Here is a 22,478-nt window from a genome sequence, read left to right as displayed (position 1 = left end):
CATTGCACCCCAGAAAATTGTATTTGTAGTCTTCAAATTTCATAATACCATGCACACGGTCAAGACATCCAGTGCCTGAAGCAGCAAAGCAACCCGAAAACATCAGTAAACCTCCACTATGTTTGACTGTAGAGACTGAATTCTTTCCTTTAAAGGCCTCATTTCTTTTTCTGAAAACAGTAGAATTGATGGGCTTTACCAAAAAGCTGCAATTTTGTTTCGTCTATCCACAGCACATTCTCCCAAAAGGATTTTGGCTTCCTCAGGCAAGTTTTGGTATACTCCAACAAAAAGGTTGAGTCAATTGTTCATGATTGTAACTGGTTGCTGGTGTGATTTCTATATTGTCAATGCCTGTTAATTGATATAGGCGAGTTTAATTATGAAGTACAGGAGCATCACAAACTTGAGATGCAATTATTTCATACAATTTTGAGAAGGTGCCAATAATTTTGTCCATTACATTTTTAGAGTTTTGCTCGTCAGATTTGGCTTTTTGTTTCTTCACTTTTTCATGTCATACCAATACAAACAAAATAAATAAAGACTGGCTAAACATTTGTATTTGCAACAATTTTCTGAGTAAAGTGGTGCATTATCTGACAGAAATGTAGGGGTGCCAATATTTTTGGCCACGACTATCCACTTGCCGACCGCCGATATACATTGGCACAATGGCAGCGGTGGGCAAACGAGCGTACGGGTACGTCCCCTTTAATTTGCGCCTGTCGCGCTCTCCGTGAGCTTGCCCACGGGCCCCCGCAAACTCTATGTTCACCGGCGGCCCGCGATCGTGTCACGGAGAGGCAGAACAGGGAGATGTAAACCAGGCATTTCCCTGTTCTGCCTAGTTACAGGACAGAGATCTGCTCCCTTTCATCGGGAGCAGTAATCTCTGCAACATCCCCTGTAGCCCATCCCCCCCACAGTCAGAATCACTCCCTAGGATACACTTAACCCCTTGATCACCCCCTAGTGTTTAACCCCTTCCCTGCCAGTGTCATTTACACAGTAATCAGTTGCATTTTTATAGCACTGATCGCTGTATAATTGACAATGGTTGCAAAATAGTGTCTGATGTGTCCACTGCAGTATTGCAGATCGCCATTACTAATAAAAATGCCATAAATCTATCCCCTATTTTGTAGACGCTATAATTTTTGCACAAACCAATCAATATACGCTTATTGCAATTTTTTTTACCAATAATATGTAGAATACATATCGGCCTAAACTGAGGAAAAGATTTTTTTTTTTGGGGGATATTTATTATAGCAAAAAGTCAAAAATATTCCTTTTTTCTTCCAAAATGTATGCTCTTTTTTTTGTTTATAGCTTAAGAATAAAAAACGCAGAGGTGATCAAATACCACCAAAAGAAAGCTCTATTTGTGTGGGGGGGGGGGAGAGGACAATTTTGTTTGGGTACAACGTTGCATGACCGTGCAGTTGTCAGTTAACCGCTTAACGACCACTGCATGTATATGTATGTCCACAGAATGGCACGTACAGGCATATGGGCGTACATGTACGTCCCTGCCTTTCCGCAGGCCGGGGGTCCGATCGGGACCTCCCCCGCTACATGCGGCGATCGGGGAGCGATCCGGGATGAGGGCACAGCTATTCGTTTCTAGCCGCCCCCTCGTGATCGCTCCCCGGAGCTGAAGAACGGGGAGAGCCGTATGTAAACACGGCTTCCCCGTGCTTCACTGTGGCGGCTGCATCGATCGTGTCATCCCTTTTATAGGGAGACACAATCTATGATGTCAGACCTACAGCCACACCCCCCTACAGTTGTAAACACACACTAGGTGAAGCATAACTCCTTCAGCGCCCCCTGTGGTTAACTCCCAAACTGCAACTGTCATTTTCACAATAAACAATGCAATTTAAATGCATTTTTTGCTGTGAAAATGACAATGGTCCCAAAAATGTGTCAAAATTGTCCAAAGTGTCCGCCATAATGTCGCAGTCACAAAAAAAAAAAAAAAATCGCTGATCGCCGCCATTAGTAGTAAAAAAAAAATAATAAAACTATCCCCCATTTTGTAAACGTTATAAATTTTGCGCAAACCAATAGATAAACGCTTATTGCGATTTTTTTTACCAAAAATAGGTAAAAGAATACGTATCGGCCTAAACTGAGGAATTTTTTTTTTATATATGTTTTTGGGGGATATTATAGCAAAAAGTAAAAAATATTGCATTTTTTTCAAAATTGTCGCTCTATTTTTGTTTATAGCGCAAAAAAAAAAAAACGCAGAGGTCAAATACCACCAAAAGAAAGCTCTATTTGTGGGAAAAAATGATGTCAATTTTGTTTGGAAGCCACGTCGCACGACCGCGCAATTGTCTGTTAAAGCGACGCAGTGCCGAATCGCAAAACCTGGCCTGGCCATTTAGCTGCCTAAAGGTCCAGGGCTTAAGTGGTTAAAGCGACAGAGTGCCGAATCGCAAAAAGTGCTCTGGTCAGGATTCTTCTATGTTCCTTCTATAGAGAATGTTCAAAAGATTAACTTCTGTTGGGAGGAGGTTGTCACACACTGATCATAATCTGGCTGGTTTAGCAGGGACAGCTTAACTCCTTTAGAGTTGTAATACTCTCACCAACTATTTTCTTGCACAAGCTCTCATTTTTGGTGGTCAGCCTGTAGTCGATTACAACCGAGACATACTCGTTCCATTTCTTAATATTAGTTATAACTGTACTCCAAGGGACTTTCAGTGACCTTTCATTATCTATTCCCTGATGTGGTTTCATAGTTGCTTAGAGTCTTCTGTTGTCTTATGTAGGTTATACCACGATACTGACTTATCAGAATTTTGACCTTTGAGATACATGTGAACTTCACACCCTTAAATACATACATATGATCTCCATTGTTGTATTCAATTTAAATTTAAATCCCTTTGCAGAGAACTATTTTCACTTTGACAGGAGTCTTATTTTGAACAGTGTCGAAAAAAAAAAGAAGCAAAATGTATCCACCATGATACACTGTTTTATAGGTATGTATAATATAGGTTTGTGTGTATTCAATATTGCAAAAAATATGCTGTGTGTTTATATAGGGGATTTAACTCCAAATATATGGAATCTTTTTTTTTCTTGGTGCAGCATCGCTGTTCTCTTTATATAAGGAATTATTTAATTATTTTACAATATATTTTACAAAGGTTTATGTACTTGTGAAAAATGTATGGGTATATAATATTTACACATACATATAAAATACTACAGCACCTAACTCTGTGAATGCTACATATACAAATATATTAAATATGATCATCTTTTATCTTTAAAAAATCCTTCATCTGTGTTGCTTTCCTTTATTGTCACTGTCAGAAAGTTTGAAGTCACATCTGTCACTATTACTTTCTCCAAGTTGTCTGCTGAGGGTCTCCAAGTCTCATCTTCTGGTTCCCCAAGTATTCTGGCCACAGGAATACGAGCAATGAGAGAGGGCTTTCCGCCATGTGTTACCAAAGCATCTTTGTAGAAATCAGATACATGCCGATGGTATCCAGAGTTGTGCCTGTTTTTTGGGATGATTGTCTCTTGGGATTTGGAACTTTTAGTACCACTTCTAAAATTTGTCTTGTGTGTATGTCCATCATAACTTGACTTTTGATTGTGCCTTGCGTGTGTATCTCCAAGTTCCTTAGGTGAGAAACAAAGATCGGTCTGGCTTGTTGACCCCAGTTCTGAGTTCTGCCGTCTTGCAAGCTGTATGACGCTGTATGTTGATTTATATTTTAGTGCTCCTGCTTCATGTACTCTGGTAGAACCAGGCACATGTTCAACCTGACTACTATGGTTAGTAGGAGACATTCTTATGGTTTGAGCATCTTCCTTATGTAGTCCCTTTCCACGGTGATGTTTCTTTTTCTTAAAGTGTAAGGTAAATCGCTCCCCTTCATTATCAGGCCTGGTTAATATCTCTTTAAAGACATCATCATTTGCCCCGCTGCTCTCTTGTGGAGAGTTTGGGGCACTTCTTAACCCTTCCCTTGACCCAGATGATGGTACTTGCTGATCAGGACGACCAGGGTAAGAAATTCTTACACCACGAGTAGAGTCCTTTCGGAATTCATAGGTCTTTGCATTTGCTTTAGCTTGAGCCTGTAAAGGAAGACATTGTATTACTTGGCAAGTATCTAGTAATGACAAGCCATTTAACATTAAAAATAGTTTCAGTGATCCAGTACAAACATATATGTGTTTTGCAACAGTACATACCTATACAGTGTATTCTGCAATACAATAGGGGTGCGCATCTTTAGTGGTCATACGATTTTATTCCACGATGCATCACGATTACTGACAATAGTTTTCATTAACAAATTCAAGCAGTCAGAAGGATGGCAGGATGGAGGAGTCTGGGGATAGGGAACAAGGAATCCATGCATAGGGAAGGAAGGAAGGAAGGAAGGATGAGACTGGAGATAAGAACTAAAAGGATGGAAGAGTCTGGGGATAGAAGAACTGAAGCATAGAGGTAAGAATTTAAAGATAGTGAAATCCATGGATAGAGAATAGGGTAGGGTAGGGAAGGAGGAACCCATGAATAAGAAAGAAAGGATTGAAGAATTTGATGAATAGGAATGGAAGGCTGGAAGAGCCCAGGAATATTATTCAATAGAGGAGTCTGGGGGGGGGGGAGTGGTGATAGGAATTGAAGGATGGAGGGGTCCAGAGATGATAATGGATGGGACCTCAGATTGTTTAGGGTTGCATGGGGTGGGGGTGGTGGGCATTGGTTTGAATAGGGAGGTGGAAGAGGAATGGGCCAGGAGCCATGTACGTCTGATGTGAAGTTTCGGTGATCTGGGGTTAGTAATAGGGACCGGGAGCATTTTGAGACATATAGGGGGGTTGGGCGAGAGACAGTGGGAATTGAGGGAGGAGAAATGGGTAGTGGAGAACATCCGGCAGTTTGACAGACAGCTGGGGAACATTCTGTCATATCTGCATCAAAAAACAAAATAAAGTGGGCACTGTATGATTAGTTAGCAGCTAGCACATTGTGAAAATACAACCAACTACCCAGGGCTCTCTCCTCCTCCCCTAACTAACTTGGGGGCCATCTCCTCCTCCAAACACCCTGGGCCCTCTCCCTTTCCTCCCAACCACCCAGGGGCCCTGGCCTTTTTCTCCCAGCCACACAGGGGCACTCGCTTTTTTTCCCCCCCAGCCACTCAGGGTTCCTCTCTTCCTCCACCAACCATTCTGGGGCCCTCTACTTCTCCCCCAGCCACCCAAGGGCCTTTTCAGCCAGCCACCCAGGGTCCCCTCACCCCCTTTCCTCAGACACCACAAATATGTGACCAGGCTGCAGAGTGACCAATCAGGGGCGTGGTTACCTCAATGTTCCTGGGCCAGGGCAGGGATCTCCTGGGAGAAGCTGTACTGTGCACTAATAAGCCCCATGTCCCTGGATCAGAACCAGAAGGATCCCGATTACTGCCACCAGCGTGGCAGCCCTCACAGCCATGGCCTCCGAATAGCCAATCACGGCAGAGAGCTGGCAGCCACTTCCTACTAATGCGGGGACATGCCCACCACCCAACTCCTCCACATCCTCAGTGTCCTCCCTGCGGCCCCCTCATCTGCCTCTGCCCCTCTACCTGGCTCTCCTCTGGCCATCCTTCACCGTTATACCTCTGGCTATGAAGGCCGTGCCCTGAACACTTTCAGCCCCATTGGCTCTGCTCTCCTCCCCAGAGTGCCATGATCCACAAGCCCTGCCGCCACTCATCAGTTGCAGCGCCAGCATGGACATGCCAAGCCGCCCTTCAGCCCCGGCCCTCCGTGTTCCCGCCAACATGTGTGCACAGCGTGGCTCCATGCGGCCACTACGATAAATGTGACAAGAGGGAGGAGCTGCGATTCAGCTGCTCCCTGCATCGATGCAGAATCGAGCAAGGTCGAATGGCGATGCATTGATGCGCCGATTATATTCAGCACCCCTACAATACAACCGTGGGCACATGCAAGAACAATAATGTGGCCAAGATTACCCTTTAGTGCATACAGAATACACCTAGGTGTTGTTCACAGGGCCTCATTAATGTGTACACCCGCACAAGGGCCGTGTTCTATGCACCCACATGTGGGCAGTACCATTTGTGCCAATTGGAATGCAGCTGGTGCATGGACACCGCCACTAGTCCCAATTTGACATCTGTGCAGGTGCATTTCTCTAAATACACTGTCTGCATTTGGAGACACGAACCCACACCAGCACAGATGTATACTTGCTGAAGTGAACCAATGGGGGCGTCAGTAGAAATGGAAGGGTCAAGAGAAGTAAATTGTAACAAGGTGTCGGTAGAGGGGGGGGGGGGGGGTTAGGTCTATTGCTCCTTTTCTATTATAAACTGAAGGTGGGTCCTTAATGTTGCAGCGAAGAGAGACACATTAATGCCATGGCACCGTTCACTGCAGCATTCTCCTATGAGCACCCAGGAGGTTGGCCTTTGATGCACTAGACTCATTGCAAGTGAGCTAAATGATGGTGGGTGTGATTCAAACTGGAAGAAGACTGAATCTTGCAGTGGCGAGTCTATGGAAGTTTGCGGCTCTTTCCATTTTAACAAAGCCTGGAACTGGGCTTTAAAATCACTAGGCAAATCAGATTAGCTCATTTTCAGCTACCTGTTTTTTCAAATATTTCCCATGTGCAAAATTCAACTTGTCTGAACATCTGAAACCTACAATAAAGCTGCATTTAACTGAATTTATTGATGAAAAGTTTATACGTCAAATATTAATAAGGTACCAAGAAACTGATAGATAATTATCTGGAAAAAATATTACCTTTGAAATTTCACACAGTTATTACTATACATCTTTTGTACTTGAAATACGAAAATTAACCACTTCACGCTAAATTACGTACCTGTACGTCATTTGGCTGAAGGGGTTATACGCCTATGCATTTTTTAGTGCGTTTTCAGTTTTGCAGAAACACACTACAGTCCATTTAACTGTGTATTGAAAAAAAAAATTTAAAATGCACCTGCACAAGTGTGAATCATGCTCAACTCTAAACAAGTAACCGGTAAAAAAAATTAAATGTCGCCTATGGAGATTTTTTAAAGTACCGCAGTCTGTTGCCATTTTACGAGTGCGTGCAATTTAAAAGCATAACATGTTGGGTATGCTTTTACTCGGCATAACATAATTTTTCACAATATGCAAAAAAACTGACTAACTTTACCGTTTTCTTATTCAAAAAAGTGTATTTTTTTCAAAAACAAAAGATTGCGTTTGAAAGGCCACTGCACAAATACCGTGTGATATAAAATATTGCAACGACCGCCATGTTATTCTCTAGGGTCTTTGATTATATATATATATATATATACATATATACATATATACATACATACATACATACATACATACACACACACACACACACACACACACACACACACACACACACACGTACAGACCAAAAGTTTGGACACACCTTCTCATTCAAAGAGTTTTCTTTATTTTCATGACTATGAAAATTGTAGATTCACACTGAAGGCATCAAAACTATGAAATAACACATGTGGAATTATACATAACAAAAAAGTGTGAAACAACTGAAAATCTATTTCATATTCTAGGTTCTTCAAAGTAGCCACCTTTTGCTTTGATTACTGCTTTGCACACTCTTGGCATTCTCTTGATGAGCTTCAAGAGGTAGTCACCTGGCACAGCACCCCATCACTCTCCTTCTTGGTCAAATAGCCCTTACGCAGCCTGGAGGTGTGTTTGGGGTCATTGTCCTGTTGAAAAATAAATGATGGTCCAACTAAACGCAAACCGGATGGAATAGAATGCCGCTGCAAGATGCTGTGGTAGCCATGCTGGTTCAGTATGCCTTCAATTTTGAATAAATCCCCAACAGTGTCACCAGCAAAGCACCCCCACACCATCACACCTCCTCCTCCATGCTTCACGAGGGGGAACCAGGCATGTAGATTCCATCTGTTCACCTTTTCTGCGTCGCACAAAGGCACAGGGGTTGGAACCAAAGATCTCAAGTTTGGACTCATCAGACCAAAGCACAGATTTCCACTGGTCTAATGTCCATTCATTGTGTTCTTTAGCCCAAACAAGTCTCTTCTGCTTGTTGCCTTTCTTTAGCAGTGGTTTCCTAGCAGATATTCTACCATGAAGGCCTGATTCACACAGTCTCCTCTTAACAGTTCTTGAGATGTGTCTGCTGCAAAAGGTGGCTACTTTGAAGAACCTAGAATATGAAATATATTCTCAGTTGTTTCACACTTTTTTGTTATGTATAATTCCACATGTGTTAATTCATAGTTTTGATGCCTTCAGTGTGAATCTACAATTTTCATAGTCATGAAAACAAAGAAAACTCTTTGAATGAGAAGGTGTCATATATATATATATATATATATATATATATATATATATATATATATATATATATATATATATATATATATATATATATATAGTTTGGGGGTTCAAAGTAATTTTCTAGCAAAAAATACTGATTTTAAACTTGTAAGCAACAAGTGTCAGAAAAGGGCTTTGGTCCAGAAGTGTTTACAACTGATCCTTTACTCTGCTCCCCCTGACAGAAACAAATGCTTTGTTATACAGTAAAAATCCCTTAAAGCGGCCCTTCAGTAATTTTTTCCACCTATTAAATCTTCTGCTCTGTTGTTTGAACTTAGGATAGTAAAACATTTTTTTATGCCAGTAAATACCTCTAACAGCCCACTTACTGTTTCTTGTCTGGTAAAAGGCCTAAGCCTATGACATCATGCACATCTGTCTCTTTTAGGGTCCGCTCCGCTCGTCCGTTTATTACAAGTCTGTTTACGGACTTGTAATACATCCCTATGGGATCGCGTCCATTAGCGGATGGAGCATCCGCTAACGTCCGCGACCATCCGGATCCGCTTTTGCGGACGGAAGAAAACCCTATTTTTCTTCCGTCCGGCGGAACGGATCGGATGCAGACGGACAGACGCGGACAGGGGAGAGCGGAGGAGAGACAGGGCGGTCTCTGCACTGTGTGCGGGGACCGCCCTGTGCGCTGACAGCTCAGCGGGGATCCCCGCTGAGCCGACGGACACACACAGAGCGGACACAAAAACGGTCCGCTCCGTGTGAAAGAGGCCTTACACTTGTGAGTTTGCCAGGAAGGGAGTAGAGACGAGTCATAAGATTCAATAACAGCTACAGAGCAGGGGTTGTGCCTGTGTGTAAATTCAGGAAGTGAACAGGCAGCAGTTTCAGCTGCCCACAGGTAAAATGGTTGCAACCAGACTTGATGGAGGGAGATTTCTGCAGCATATTTAACAAGTACAAAATTATTTGATTGATTTAGCTCACCTTTAGAAGGAACGTTTTCGGTTTTGGGCCCCTTTTTTTTGGTCCATACATTTCCCTCTCTCTCTCCCTAAAATAAAAGACAAATATTGTAAAAGTTAAAAGCGGTTGTAAAGTCTGGTTTAAAAAACAAACAAAAAACAAACGTGTCATACATAAATGCTCTGTGCAGTTGCACAGATCAGCCTGGATCCTCCTCTTCTTGGATCCCTCTTTGCTGCTCCTGGCACCTCCCTCCTGTCAAGTGTCCTCACAGCAAGCAGCTTGCTATGAGGGCACCTGAGTCACAGCTCCCTGTGTCCATTCAGACACAGAGCTGCTGTGTGGCCCCGCCTCCTCTTTCTCCAGATCTAACTGACTTTGATTGACAGTCGCAGCAGCTAATAGTGCTCTAATCAGGATGGAGAGTCCCAGATGGCGGAGGGACTCATGAACATTGCTGGACAGATGGGCTAAGGTAAGCATTAGGGGGTGCTAGGGAGGCTGCTGCACAATGAAGTTTTTTTTTATGTTAACCACTTGCTGCCTGCCATAGAGCAATACGACAATAGCAAAGTGGTTTAGTTATCCTGATCAGGCGTCATATGACGTGATCAAGATAACAAGCAGTTTGACAGAGGCTTCTTACCATGTTATCCGCTGTGACCAATCACAGCTGATCATCAAGTTGTATAGGGAATTAATTGATCATGCTGTATCACTATATATTTCTGTTTTGTATTACATAAGTATATTCTGTGTTGCTCAGCAGATGCTGAGTTACAAATTGTCAATTCAGTATTTCACTGTCAGCATTGCAGACTGGCGTGACAGTTCTGACACGCACATTGAAGGATTGGAAGCCTACAGATAACATTTTAGGTGTTAGCAGTATGAGATAATATATTATGTATTGTAAGCAAATTGTATGTTAAGTATGGTATCGTTTGTATGTCAAAACAGAATGGGAGACATAGATAACCAGATAAGCAGATATGAAGTTTGGGTGTGTTAACACTGAAAAGGGTATAAAAATCCAGACGTGGCTGAGTCCAAGTCGGAACACTCACCAATATACATGCTTTTAATGTATGAAGTGTGCCCCATATATATATATGCAATAATAAATCTTTTTCTTGATTTGGAACCAGACTTGCTTTAAGGAGTTATTAACCCTTCACATCATTGGTGCCGTGACGCGGATTGCCATCTGAACACAAGGATCTGTGGTCCACCTGACCTACAACTACCGTGAGACGGGCCCTAAAAACGTGAGTAAAATCACTTATGTCAAATTGTATTTGTGTGGCCAGTGGGAGAACAGATCTTGTGTCAAAACGCAATCAAAGAGCCTGAGCAAGATTGGTGGTATGTTATGTTTTGTTTTGTCCATGTTGTTGTTGTTGTTTAACCAACGCAGAGTACTAAATTGTTTTATGTGAGTAAGAGGGTTGCCTAAAACGTCAAAAGCTGGAAGGCCCAGGTTTATAGCCCAGGGTGAAGCTCATACATGTATGATGCCGCTTTGATGCTTGAGACGTCACAGGTGCCTTCTGAATAACAGTGTATTGTCTATATGTCATAAACTATACTAAGTATTGATATTTATGCATACTAACTGAAAGGTATTAACAGCTACCTTGTATGAATGGTTGTCTATTAACAGGATTTCATAGAGTAAAAGTACGATTTTGCCTAAATGAATGATACTGGTAATCCATGTGCAAATTCTCTGTTTGTATTTGAAATATTAACGGTGTTACTAGGGGCAATTGCTTGGCTACTGTTGGCAACAATTTTGCTTAGACCAAGAGAGAAAATCATACCCCCAGAGCACAAAACTCTACAAGGGGAAGAATACATAAGATTGCATAGTCTTGCTAATGTGCCCAAGCAATGAGTGTGAGCAACTTGGGGTTATAGCAGATACACTGTTCATCTGTTATATTACAGTATTTGTGATGTGTATGATGTTAAAAATCTGGAGGGATAGGCAACGTGGTTTCCCTGTTTGTGACCTCCAATTCATACTGTGACAAGCTGTGCCATAATAGTCCAGTTTAAGAAAAGGGCAAATTGACCCTGGGATATAGCCTCATTCCAAGTAGGGGGTGAGGGCGTGCTTTCAGTGGAAGAAAGCGCAAGGGGAGGTGGCCAACTCCCATAGGAAAATCACTGGAACCTCACTGACAATCCAGTAATGGGGAATTAGGTGGGAGGAGGTACTAAGGTTTATGGGGCGCCATTGACACCCCGGGAGGAAGTTAAGGCCCGTTATGGGAAATGGGTGGTAAAGTACCTAAAGAAATGGCACAGTTTGGCAAAAGTAACAGATTGGCCAGTACCAATACAGGGTAATTATGACGTCCGAACCTGGGCAGCTCTGCATCATAATTTTAAGAGTAGGATGACTGAACCTAATGAAGTTGCAGCATGGGCGAGATGGGAGGCAGAAGCATATGGGAAAACAGCTAAAGTCCTAATTGCTACACTGCCGAAAATATCGGAGGAGGAAGGTGAGTTATCAGAAGAGATGATTGCAAATACACACATGTTGGCAAAGACACTCATCAGAGACCCAAGTAGGCTTGTCTCTGACCAGCTAGTGTCTAGCAGTAAGTCCCCACCACCATATGTCACATCATCTACCCCTTTTGGGGGAGGTGCTATAGAAGCATCTGCGCCAATGGGAGAGGAGGTGATGCATGGATGTATACCAGATACACCTATGGGTAAAAACTGGTATCAGTCACCAGGGTGGAGTAGCATGCCTCCATCCAGGCTAATGAGTACAGACGATTCGCTAGAGGTAAGTAGGATCAGGATGACACCAGTACAAGGGGTAAGTATGCAGCAGGAAAGGCTTTACCCCCCTCTTCCCCCTGACTCAGAGAGTGATGAGGAAGTAATAACTTCTACGCGAAGGGGGGCAGGAAATGTATTACCAGTAAGAGAGCAGAAAGCTTACAATGGTAACGGTGAATTGACAGGGATTATCATTCACCATATGCCCTGGACTCCTGGGGAGATGAATACCTTTTTAAATACAATCCCCAAGCCCAGGCATAGTCCTCATCTGTTTGCTAAACAGCTGTGCAATATAGCTACAAGCTACAGAGCAAACTGGGGGGACATTTTGCGAATAATTAAAAGTATAGCAGGTTCAAGCGATACAGACCTTATCGTACAAGAAGCAGCTTTGATTAAACCATCAGAATTGGGAATTACCAGGGATGACTCACCAGAATTGGCATTGGCAGAATGTGAAAAATTAAAAGAAAGCATAGGAAAAATTTTCCCAGCGGCCTCCTGGAATAAGGTGAGTTCTATGTCACAAGAAAGTAAGGAGGAAGTGCATCAATACACTGATAGGTTTAGGAATGCAGTCATGGAGACTGGGCAGGATCCAGATAGTCCAGCCCTGGCCTCAATGATTGTTACCATGTGGGGTACAGGTTTGAAGAAATCTGTTCAGGAAAAGTTAACCACCCGTTACCCTGAGTGGAAGACTATGGGCCTACAAGCTCTGACCTCAGTGGCATCCCATATCCAAAAGAATATGGATGACATGGAGGCAAGAAAGCCACAAAAAGTGTTGCTCTCCTACCTCCCACCCACAGAAGCCCCACAGGGCGGAAAGGGGAGGGACGAGGAGAGATCAAAGACCAAGGGTGTGTGTTTCAACTGCCAGAAACCTGGCCACATTGCTAGATTTTGCCGAGCACCCAGGAGAAATGGCAGGGATGCATGGGGAAAAAGGGATTGACGGGAAGAGGCCTCTGTATGGTCAGTAATATCTGAAACTGATGGTAATGATGCTTTTGTAAAAATGACTTTGGCAGAGATGCCCTACTATAATAAGCTCACACTGATGGCAGATACAGGGGCGTCAAAATCCGTCCTGTCTTCCCAATGCACCCCACCCCTCCCCCACTCAGGTGAAAGGACAGTGGTTGGTTTGGATGGTTCTGTAACAACTCTAAAAGAAACTGTCCCTCTGACGATGAGGATTGGAGATGTTACATTACAATCTACATTTTTGTTATCTGATACCGTGCCTTGTAACTTACTGGGGAGAGATATATTGTCAAAATGACAGTGTACAATCAGTTACACTCCTGAAGGGGTCTTTGTTACCTCTCCGCTGACTGAAATAGAGCAAGATGTGTGTGACAGTCTCCATGTTTTGGTGGCTGCCCCAAGACCATCTAACTCATCACCAGCTTTGCTGGACGTACCCGAGTCACTTTGGGCTGAGTCCAAGGAAGACATAGGCCTCCTAAATGTGACTCCAGTCAGCGTAAAGGTGAAACCAGGATCCATTTTACCAAAACTACCTCAGTATCCTCTCTCCTATCAGCAACTGGAGGGTATCAGGGACCAAATAAGAATATACTTGGAGAAGGGAGTGTTGCGGGAAATGAGCTCCCCATGCAATACTCCTCTATATCCAGTAAAAAAGAAACCTACAGATAAGAATGCTCCAGTTAAGTACCGGATGGTACATGACTTACGGGCTATAAACAAGATAATAGAAACTGATGTACCAATTGTGCCAAATCCTTACACTTTACTGTCAGGTATTCCCAGTGATGCCAGCTGTTTCACTGTGATTGACCTGGCAAATGCATATTTTAGTGTAAAAATGGATGAGTCATGTGTCCACCTGTTCAGTTTTACCTTTGATCAAAAGAAATACGCCTGGCTCCGCCTTCCCCAAGGTTTATCCATTTCTCCAAGCTGTTTTAATCAAGCATTGAAACAGGTGTTGGACCAATGGCAGGCGCCGCCAGGGGTCACACTGCTTCAGTACGTGGATGACCTATGCTTGGCAGCAGTGACCAGGGAAATTTGTGAAATGGCTTCTTTGAGTTTGCTGAAATTTTTAGCTGAGCAGAATTGTAAGGTGGCTAAAGATAAGCTACAGTGGTGCCAGGACAAGGTTGTCTTCCTGGGGCACTGTATCTTTAAGGGAGGTAAACACTTAACCTCTGAAAGAAAAGAGGTGATACGCTCATACCCTCTTCCGAGAAATCAAAAGGTCTCTAAGAGCATTTTTGGGTTTGGTTGGATATTGCAGACAATGGATACCTAACATGTCTCAAGTAGCTAAACCATTGTATGCTTTAACTTCAGGTAAGGCTGTGCATTTTGAGTTGTCTGCTGAGGAGACACAGGCTGTGGAGGCATTAAAGGAAGCTATAATGGCATCTCCGGCATTATCACTTCCAGATTATAAAAAGGACTTTTACCTGTTCTGTCATGAATCAGGTAATCAGGCATCTGGAGTGTTAACACAACAATCTGCTGATAAGCACAAACCTGTGGGATATTATTCCCAGCCTCTTGATCCTGTGATCTCAACAGCAGCACCTTGTGTCAAGGCCACAGCAGCGGCAGCCATGTTAGTAGAGAAAACTGCTGACATTGTGTTGGGGAATACCTTGATTCTTATGGTCCCCCATGCAGTGGAGCAGGTTCTGGGACAGCTTAACACAAAACACTTATCGGCTGCAAGGTTAACTAAGTATGAGCTGGCTTTGCTTACGCCAAGTAATATTATCATTAAGAGGTGTAATGTTTTAAACCCAGCTACTTTGTTACCTAATCGACCTACTCCAGTGGAGGAGGTACATGATTGTTGTCACACAACTGAGACCTACTATGAGCCCCCAGTGACGGTACAGGATTTTGCCCTGGAGAACCCAGAGCTGGAACTATGGGTAGATGGTTCCAGGTATTATACTGAGAAAGGTTCTCCTGTCACTGGTCTGGCTGTGGTAGATCAGGAAAAAGTTATTTTCCAGAAGGCTCTACCAAATCATTGTTCAGCCCAGGTGGCTGAGTTGGAGGCCTTGATAAAAGCATGTGAATTGGCAGAAGGTAAGTCAGTGAATATTTACACTGATTCACGTTATGCTCATGGATCCGTGCATGATTTTCTAATTCTGTGGAAAACTAGGAATTTCTTAACATCACAGGGCAAGCCCATTAAAAACTCTACTCAGGTGAAGGCCCTACTTGAAGCCATCATTTTGCCCGCTGCAGTTGCAGTGGTCAAGGTGAAGGCTCACACGACAGCGACAGATGCCATTGCAATGGGCAACCGAAGGGCAGATGAGGCGGCTAAAGCAGCTGCCTTGCTCCCCCTAGGGGTGAGTGAGGATGAGAAAGTGTATTTCCTGAAAGGGGACACAGACATCCAAACTCTACAACAATTGCAAAGTGCGGCATCTCGTGAGGTAATCAATAAGTGGAAAAAGAACAATTGTCATTACAATGAGGTTACGGGTGTTTGGCTCCATGAGGATGGGAGGCCATGTGCTCCTCCTTCAATGTACCCTTCTCTTTGTTTTATGGCACATCTCCCTTCTCATGTAGCCAAAGGAGGGATGGTTGATCTAATATGTAAATTGTGGTATGCGCCAGGCATTGAGGAAAATGCTAAACAGTATTGCCAGGCTTGTTTGATTTGTGCACAATATAATCCAGGAAAACGGGTAAAAACACCTCAAGCTCACATCCCAAGAGCTTTGTACCCCTTCCAGAGATTACAAATAGACTACATACAGTTACCTAAGATAGGTTTATACGAGTATGTGCTTACGTGTGTGGACTGTTTCTCTGGCTGGCTGGAGGCATGGCCTATACAAAAGGCCACAGCCACAGCAACAGCAAAGAAGCTGATACAGGAAGTAGTGTGTAGATATGGGGTCTTTGAGACTTTAGAGTCAGATAGAGGAAGTCACTTTACTGGACAGGTAATGAAAGAGGTACTTTCAGCCTTCAACATCGAGCAACGCTTGCACACTCCATACAATCCCACAGCTAGTGGTAAAATAGAAAAATACAACGGGCTATTAAAAGCCAAGTTGAGCAAGATTACAGCTGAGACAGGACTAAATTGGTTACAAGGTTTGCCTATAGCTTTGTTTGCATTGAGGACTACACCAAAACAGAAAGGGAAACTTTCTCCCTATGAATTATTATTTGGGTCAGTACCAAAAACGGGCTTATACTATCCACGGGCTTTGGCAAAGTCCTACGGGTCACTCACTGAATATGTCATCGGGTTACACAGGCATTTAAATCAATTGCACAAGGAAGTATATTCATCTCTTCCAGACCCAGATACCCTTGAAGGAACTCATGACCTGCAGCCAGGTGACTGGGTAATGGTGAAGAAGCATCAGAGGAGGGGTCTGGATCCCAGGTGGACAGGACCCTATCAAGTGTTGCTTACTACAGCAACAGCAGTAAAGCTGCAAAATAGGGACACTTGGATACATGCTTCGCATTGTAAACGTGTACATGCTGCAATTGTATCTGAGCAGTAGGACTAGTTCTCCTGCCTAAGGATTCTGTGTCCTCAGCAAGACACTGCTCAGAATGTGATCATGTCTCTCTAGTCATTGCAGGAACACCGAACGAGGAATTGTGCTGTGTTTAAAACTACCCGATGAAGGATCATGAGTGCCTGGAGGAGTTTGCTGCTGCTGAGTGTCGCATGGTGTACGCTTGTGGATGGTCAAACCTATCTGAATAGGATGATCCAACTACATGAGGTGATCAGTACTCAATTCAATCTTTCTAACTGTTGGGTGTGTTCTATGATTCCCCCAAGTGTTAGACACAAACCTATAGTAGCTCTAGCAGTTACAGATCCCAATTTATTTTATGCATTACTGACAAAAGAGACAGCAAATAGCACCTTAGCTGAGAAACCTTGGAAACTGGTAGAAGAAAAAGGGTTGTTGGTGCAGGGAATATCGGGAAAAGGAATAGGACTAATTCTTAACCATAGTGTGGATCCAGAAAGGATTGAAATGGGGATTACACATTATTATCAAGACCCTGGGAATGTTCAGGTTGTGGTAAATGGTTGTTTTAACATAGAAAATCAAACTATGTGTCAGTTTTAACTTTTCTCCTGTAGAAAAAGTTTTTTCATTTTTACTTATTGGGCGCGGCTTTTTGTTTATTTGTGTTGATTGTGTACTTCGCACGATAGCTGCTGCCCTGATATTATTGTGTTGCAGCGCAGTTTTTTTGTTTCTTTTGTATGTGTCAGTGCCTCAAGGATTGTTATAATTGCTTTAATGAAACCTTAAAGAGGACATTGAAGGAATTGAATATAAATGATGAATGTGAGAAGGATTATGAGTTCACTGACTTAAACATGTACAATCATTCTTTAAAAGAAATAGTCGATTCCCAATTAACAATTCATCACATAAGCATAGAAGCTAGAGTCCTGCCAGCCTCATATTATTATGTATGTGGCCGGAAGGCCTATAAGTGGCTACCAGTAAAAGCAAATGGTACTTGTGTACTTGCTAGGCTGATTTACACCACTAGAGTTGTTAATACTACTGAATTATTAGAATTACATAAAGGGAAAAGACTTAAGAGATCTGCAGAAGATAAGGTGTACACAGTTACTACAACAGCACAGAAAGAAATAGAACGAATAGGGAAAAAGTATTCAGTGTCTTTGTTCGGGGAGGCATTCAAAACATGGACTTATGCCCCCTCATTCACAGGCTGGGGACATGAAATGGCTAATAGGTTGAATGATTATGCTAATGCTACTAACATAATGTTGGGACATGTTTTAGAGGCCCTAAAGGAAGAAACGGATGAGCTAATAGAGATCCGAAGACAGGTGATTGCTAACCATATGGGATTAGACATATTGTTTGCTTCACAAGGAGGGTTGTGTAAAGTTATTGAACAAGAATGTTGTACATATATAATTGACAATAGCTATGATGTAGAAAAACATTTAGAGGCAGCAGGAGAACTGCAAGGGAAAGTGCAGAATATTTCTAATCATACATTGGATTTATCAGAATGGGGAGGGGGATGGCTGTCATGGTTAAACCCTTTATCCTGGTTCAAAGGAATAGGAGAAGTGTTTAAAACCTTCTTGATAGGGTTACTAAAAATTGTGGGGGTCATCCTGGGAGCTGTGTTATGTCTGTACATAGGTTTTAAGATAGTCATGTGTGCATGTGCAGCAATGTGTAAGGTAAAGATAAAACCTGATAAGAAAATCTCAGATGTTTCTTTTGCTTTCCCTAAGGAAGAAAATGGCAGAAAGACAAATGCCAAACCTATATTCCGTGTTTGATGGTCCTTGCAGTTGCCCATCTTGCTGGAATGATGAAACAGAAATGCCTGAATTAGAATTTGAATCTGGAAATGAGGAATCACTTGAACGGATGATGTACGAAGCGGTTGGAAATTCTCTAAGCCCTACGATCCCTACCAAGAACTCTGAACTAGAACAATTAAACTGTGTTGCCGGACCAAGTTCATTACCCAGTTCAGAAGAGCCCGTGGACGTGAATACGGAGTCTGTTCATGCTGATGACTCACTTCAAATATTGGAGGATGAACAGACTATACGGGAAATTTGGGTTGTGGGACATTCATATATACATTGGGCTGAGAAGAAGGCATTACAGATGGGGATGGAAAATTTGGGGTGTGATCCCAGTCAGATAAAAGTATCCTGGGGTGGTATTAGGGGAATGCGCTGGAGGGCCTTGAAGCCATTCTTAGGGGAAGCGGCTGATCATTGTCCTACTCCTTTTGGCATTATCATCCACTTAGGTGGTAATGACGTAGGGAGAAAAAGTAATTTGGGATTGATTTCCTGGATAAAAGAGGATTTGAGGTGGCTTTCAGAGTATTATCCTGACACTATTCTGATATTTTCTTCCATTGTTCTCCGACCCTGTTGGAGCCGGGGAGCAAAATGGAGGGGAAGGAGAATAAATAATGTCTTACAGAGATTTCTATGGAGAGAAAAGGGATGTATGTACCATAATTATTCTTTGGAAGGAGAACAGCTTGATCTCTTCCGAGATGATGGGGTTCACCTGAGTAATGAAGGGAATTGCATTTTTGTATCTAATTTAAGACAGATGGTGGAGTTGTGTCTGATAAAAGGGGGGATGTGAATTTTAGTTAGAGTGTGCAATGGCTAAATGAAATTTAAGCTTGCTTGAGTGACTCCGTCCTATTAATTCCAGCTCTTTGAGGGTAACATTTACCCAGTTCATGGGCATGGCTACTCCAGCTCGTGAATGTCAGTAGAGGAGAAGGAATGGACGGGAGTCTATTACTTAGGAGCATAGTAAGGAGCTAAAGTATTGTAACCTTCCTTTACACCAGGAAGTCTGTAGATGAGGATGAGTGTGTGAGAATGGGGGACTTATATTCTTGCATCTCCATGTACAAGATGATAGATGTCGTGAAGGGTCCTCTATCTGACACACCTCTGGTTCTTGTCTCTTTCAGGCTGGTGGGAAGGAATGAAGACTAGTGATCGGCAATGATCAAAGGGGGGAGCTGTATAGGGAATTAATTGATCATGCTGTATCACTATATATTTCTGTTTTGTATTACATAAGTATATTCTGTGTTGCTCAGCAGATGCTGAGTTACAAATTGTCAATTCAGTATTTCACTGTCAGCATTGCAGACTGGCGTGACAGTTCTGACACGCACATTGAAGGATTGGAAGCCTACAGATAACATTTTAGGTGTTAGCAGTATGAGATAATATATTATGTATTGTAAGCAAATTGTATGTTAAGTATGGTATCGTTTGTATGTCAAAACAGAATGGGAGACATAGATAACCAGATAAGCAGATATGAAGTTTGGGTGTGTTAACACTGAAAAGGGTATAAAAATCCAGACGTGGCTGAGTCCAAGTCGGAACACTCACCAATATACATGCTTTTAATGTATGAAGTGTGCCCCATATATATATATGCAATAATAAATCTTTTTCTTGATTTGGAACCAGACTTGCTTTAATGAGTTATTAACCCTTCACAACGTGAACGACTTTCCTTGGTTCACACTGACAGGGAGAGCCAAACGGCAGCTCTCCCTGTCAGAGGGGGGTCTGCGCTGATAATCAGCACATTGATTATCAGTGCAGCCCCCATCAGATGTGCTCATCAGCTGCCACAAAGTGCTCATCACCTGCCAGCATGTGCCCCAGAAAGAACGCCTGCCAGTGCCCATTAAAGTAGCAATCAGTCCCCACAACTGTGCCAATCAGTGTCTCATTAGTAATGCCTGTCAGAGCCCTTCAGATGCCACTCAATGCCAGTCAGTAGCTCATCAGTGCTGCCTATCCAGTGCCACATATCTGTGCCGCCTATCAGTTTTTCTGTTTTTAGGGGAAAAAATTAAAACCGCAGAGGTGATCAAATACCATCAAAAGAAAGCTCTGTTTGTGGGAAGAAAATTATAAAAAATTTGTTTGGGTACAGTGTTGCATGACTGCGCATTGTCATTTAAAGTGCAACAGCACTGAAAGGTGAAAATTGGCCTGGGCAGGAGGGGGGGGGGGGGGAAGTGCCCTGTATTGAAGTGGTTAAGGCATAGAATGCCTTAAAGTGGATGTAAACCAAATTTTTTTATGGAGGAGACTTCAAGTCGCGTTGTAAGTCGCGCTGAAGTCACCCCAAGTTGCGCTGCGACTCATACTCAAGTTGTGTCCAAGTTGCCTCCCAAAGTCACGCTGGAAGTCGTGTTGCCCCTGTGCGAATGGGCTTTTAGTGTGCAATCATAGGGATTTAAAAAACAAAATGAGCAAGTTACTGTGATACACTGCACATTATAATGGTATCCTGTGACCTATAAAGCATAATACACATGAGCTGAATGTCAGGAGGAATTAGCTGGTTTAATAGGAAACCGTCGGACATTCGGGCTGTGTGTACGGCAGCCAGTCCGGGTCATGACTGAAAAAGATCTGTTGACTCCACTTCCAATCAGCACTCCCAGCCAATGGCTGAGAGCACTGACCGGAATTGTTCAATCCCCTGACAGAACACAATAGTAGCTCAGACCTGAGCCGTAAGGCTTTTTTTTTTTGTTTTCATTCAATCCAGCAAGTAACGTGTACAAAGCTTAACCTCCACATGCTGCAGAGCCTGCAAATACTCAATTTTTTTTGCATCAATGTAGCCTAATCAATCACAATTTTATTTTTATTTGTTAGAGATACAGACCTGTCCTCAAATGCAGACACCAATCTTGCATCCAAAATGTTCTCCTCTGGTTCCCAAGTGCTGTACCTGAAAAGAAACAGAACTGTAATTGTGTAGCAACATGTTGCCACCTTTAAAGTTGGTAAATTGGAGTAAGCAACGTTGCACACCAATGCCAAGTACACACGGTCAGAAAATCTGACAAAAAAAACGCTTTCAAAATCGTTTTTTATGATAATCTGATTTATGCAAAACTATCCAAAAAAGGGACAAAAACTTTTTTTTTCCCCTCACACGATATCAGAACATACGATTTTCATTTAAACAGTACAGTATTCGTACAAAAATAAATAAAATGTAAAAAAAAATGGAAGATCATGACACCGCATGCTCAAAAAACGAAAGAATACATTACAATACAATAAAAACATTACATTGCTTTCCAAGTTGTATTCGGTCATATGAGAATTTTCGTAGTAGGGACTTAAATTTTTTAAAAGGAGATTATAGCATGGGAAAAAAAAAGAAAAATAAGTGTGTACGAGACTTAAAGCAGAGTTTCACCCTAAAATGGAACTTGCGTTCATCGGATTCCTCCCCCCTCCGGTTCCACAATTGGCACCTTTCAGGGATCTCATATTTAAGAGGACCTGTCATGCCTTTTTCTATTACAAGGGAAGTTTACATTCCTTGTAATAGGAATAAACGTGACTCAAATAAAAAAAATAAAAAAAAACAATTTTAAAATCAATAAAATAAAAAATGTTTTTAAAGCGCGCAGTCCCGACGAGCTCACGCACAGAAGCGAATGCATACGTGAGCAGTGCTCCCGCTTATGAAAATGGTGTTCAAACCATACATGTAAGTCATCACCATGATCGTTAGAGCGAAAGCAATAATTCTAGCCCTAGACCACCTCTGTAACTCAAAACATGCAACCTGTAGAATTCGTTAAACGTCGCCTATGGATATTTTTAAGGGTAAAAGTTTGACACTATTCCACGAGCAGGCACAATTTTGAAGCGCGACATGTTGGTTATCAATTTACTCGGCGTAACATTATCTTTCACAATATAAAAAAAGTCTTATTTTTTATTCAAAAATTAGATTTTT

At 42.5% G+C, this 22,478-nt stretch overlaps 1 protein-coding gene across 1 annotated transcript in view; it reads right to left on the bottom strand.

The window, feature by feature from the left end:
• Positions 1-3,128: 3,128 nt before the first annotated feature.
• The window catches only part of CBX8 (chromobox 8), a 139,140-nt gene continuing 119,790 nt past the window's right edge, over positions 3,129-22,478 (bottom strand). Inside the window, exons 3-5 of the mRNA XM_040329850.1 lie at positions 21,387-21,452; positions 9,370-9,436; positions 3,129-4,122 (exon numbers count right to left, since the gene is read on the bottom strand). Coding sequence (XP_040185784.1) covers positions 3,286-4,122; positions 9,370-9,436; positions 21,387-21,452 — 970 coding nt within the window. The 3' untranslated portion in view covers positions 3,129-3,285. The remainder of the gene's footprint in view (positions 4,123-9,369; positions 9,437-21,386; positions 21,453-22,478) is intronic.

Source organism: Rana temporaria, chromosome 12 (genome assembly GCF_905171775.1).
Source record: "Rana temporaria chromosome 12, aRanTem1.1, whole genome shotgun sequence".
NCBI classification, from domain to species: domain Eukaryota; kingdom Metazoa; phylum Chordata; class Amphibia; order Anura; family Ranidae; genus Rana; species Rana temporaria.
The sequence above is the reverse complement of the archived record's forward strand: the minus strand, read 5'-3'. Positions and strand labels throughout refer to the sequence as shown.